At 41.7% G+C, this 2,768-nt stretch overlaps 1 protein-coding gene across 1 annotated transcript; it reads right to left on the reverse strand.

Annotated features, from left to right (window-relative positions):
• Positions 1-1,435: 1,435 nt before the first annotated feature.
• Positions 1,436-2,047, reverse strand: SARC_10832 (hypothetical protein; the record flags this gene model as incomplete). The annotated part of the gene is made up of 1 exon (XM_014295107.1): positions 1,436-2,047. One exon carries the CDS (start codon positions 2,045-2,047, stop codon positions 1,436-1,438), a length of 612 nt encoding a protein of 203 aa, XP_014150582.1.
• Between the last annotated feature and the right edge of the window lie 721 nt (positions 2,048-2,768).

Below are 2,768 nucleotides of genomic sequence, written 5' to 3' on the forward strand. Positions count from 1 at the left end.
TAGTATTATGCGATAAATTGGAATACCAATGTTCAAAAATTACGAACTTACAGTTTCAATTCATCACTACGCAGAAAATTATAATATCAAGGCTCGGGAACCTTAGACACTTACGTTCTGTTTTTCATCATGATGAAATTCACTTGAATGTGTCAGCTAGTGGAAAAATGAGTGCTTTGCGTCCCGGGGCTGTCGCTAAATGAATTCAAAATGATTGCAATATGGACACACATGTCCAGTTTGTTTTTGGCACTATACAGAAATTTGATTATCAAGCCTTGAATGTCAAAGTTTTTATAGATGTAAATTTTCGTGTCATCGATTTCAGTTGTCACGGAATAACTGCAATATGGATGCGTATGTCTCGTTTTCAGCATTTTGCGGTAAATCATGATGTCAAGGTCTGTAGAATATAGACACTTGTCACGTTTTCAGCATTGTGCAAAACACTAAAACGTTGGAGTCTGTCGCTGATATATCGCAGTCTGGCACTATGTCTTGTTTGCAGCATTATTATAAATACTTGAATGTCACTTGTAGACTATAGACACTTTGAAAACCGTTGTTATCGCTTAATGAAGATTGCAATAAGGACACATAAACAGTATGTGAAAATTTAAACATCAGGGGTCGGGAATCATCGACAATTATGTGCTGCGTTTTCAGCTTTATGAAAACCGCTTATATACCAAAATTTGATGTCAGTTAGTAATTGAAATTTGGACACATATGCCGTGTGTTCAGCATGATGGAAAAAATATGTTTGTAGATTTTGGGCATATCACGTTTTCAACATTTTGCAAAATAGTTCAACATTGACACTTTTTTACGGGGTTTAGTTGCAAATACGAACGTTGTAGTATTTCGCTGATTGATTGCAATATTTATACCTATGTCTCGTTTTAGCATTGTAGCAAACACTTGAACGTCAACAGATGAACTTCAATGATTGCAATACGGAAACATATGTCCACAATTCAGCAGTATACGGAAAATGCATATCATAATTTCAGTGATTTTCAAAAAAAAATTACTGACGTTTGCTATATGATATCCTATAAGTTCTTACATATATGTATTTGCACCAATATGTAGGTAATATCTTAATTAAATATTGTATGGTGTCGATAACCTGCTGTGAAAAACCGTTGTTTATTGTATGACAGCACGCAAATTGACAAACTAAGTTTAAGTAGTCCATGCTGGATTCTTCCTATTAACAATTCATATACACAACCAATAATGTCCTAAAAACAAAAGGCCTAGGTATTTACCCAGCCCACTGACCTAAAACCCCCCAAAAGATTCGTTAAAACTGTGACGAGCCAAATTTTTACAGCAACAGTGTGTGATCTGATTCCTAAGACCCTCTCTCGTCATCACTTTATTCTCGTTCGCCACCTGAGCAGGTGCACACCTGTCCCACCGCTCTGTGCTACTGCAGCTCTTCTACACCGATGATGTGCTTAAACTTCGCGCCTATCCCCAGGTCCTCTAGATGTTCCTTCAGAGTGCCTGTGTCGAGAGTGTCCGTCTTCCCTATAGCCTGCACGAGCACAAACTTCTGATACCTCCTATCGGCATTGCCAACGACCAAGCTCTGCGTCTTGCGTTTCTTCATAGCCTTCCCCTGCCTTCCCGCCTCACGCACAAACTGCTCGATCTCACTCTCTGAGCCCTCCACGATCACCACACTCGGCTTGCCGTAGAACAGCGCCCCAGTCAACCCCAACCCCTCACACACGTCCCGCACTTTGCTTTCCTTCTTGTGCTGCCGCCCGCTCAGCATGTGGTCACACAGGAATGTGCACCGTTTATACAGCATCCGAGGAGCGTCGTCGGCTTGCCCATGCGCCAGTACTTGTTGCTGGGCGTGTGCCGTGGCCATGCGTGTAGATAGCTCGATCATGTGGTGTGTGATGTCCTCCACTAAGCTCATCACAGCCTCTCCCGCGCATTGTTGCAGATGTGAGGCAATGGCTGCCTTGACAGCATCACTGCCAGTTCGGCTGATCCCATCGCAGCGAAAAGACACCTCTGCTCGCATTGATTGTGCACAGAGGATGCGGATGTCAGGTTTAGGGGTTTAGGGTTTCGAACAGGATTTGTACGTACGAATGAGGGCAAGTGAGCGGGATTGTGATACGTGGATCATGCTGCATAGACTGTAGTTGTAAGTATAATCACACAGACTGTGTTTTTTAGGTTTTAGCGTATAGTATAATCACACAGACTGTTTATTAGGTTTAAAAAAAAGTTAGGGTTTGATTAAACGAAATAGTAGGTCTCAGCTGTCTGGCCTTAGCAACAGTGGGATGTTGCTTATGATGTGAATGTCTGCTATGTACATGTCTCGACATGTTTATATGTCCCGCAAATGCTAGTCAGTGTTAAGGCAATTGACAACATCAATAGACTTCCATACATTCGAGATATCACCACACAAACATTCAACAGCACAAATCAATCAACAGCACAAATAAAACATCCATAAATGCAAGATATCACCACACAAACAACTAGCAACACAAATAAAACATCCATACATTTGAGACATCACCACACAGACAATCAACAGCACAAACACAACATTTATACATTTAAGATCTCACCACAAAGAGAGTACAAGTGCACGTAAACTCACAATCGCGGGAAATCAAACCCACAACCACACAGCCCCAAAGAATCGCACCGCTGAGGGGACAGTGTTAGCATGACCCAGCAAATCCTAACACCCTAAACCCGTAGAACAGTTAATGCATGGGATA

The sequence above is a fragment of the Sphaeroforma arctica genome (assembly GCF_001186125.1).
Source record: "Sphaeroforma arctica JP610 unplaced genomic scaffold supercont1.1408, whole genome shotgun sequence".
In the NCBI taxonomy this organism is placed as follows: domain Eukaryota; class Ichthyosporea; order Ichthyophonida; genus Sphaeroforma; species Sphaeroforma arctica.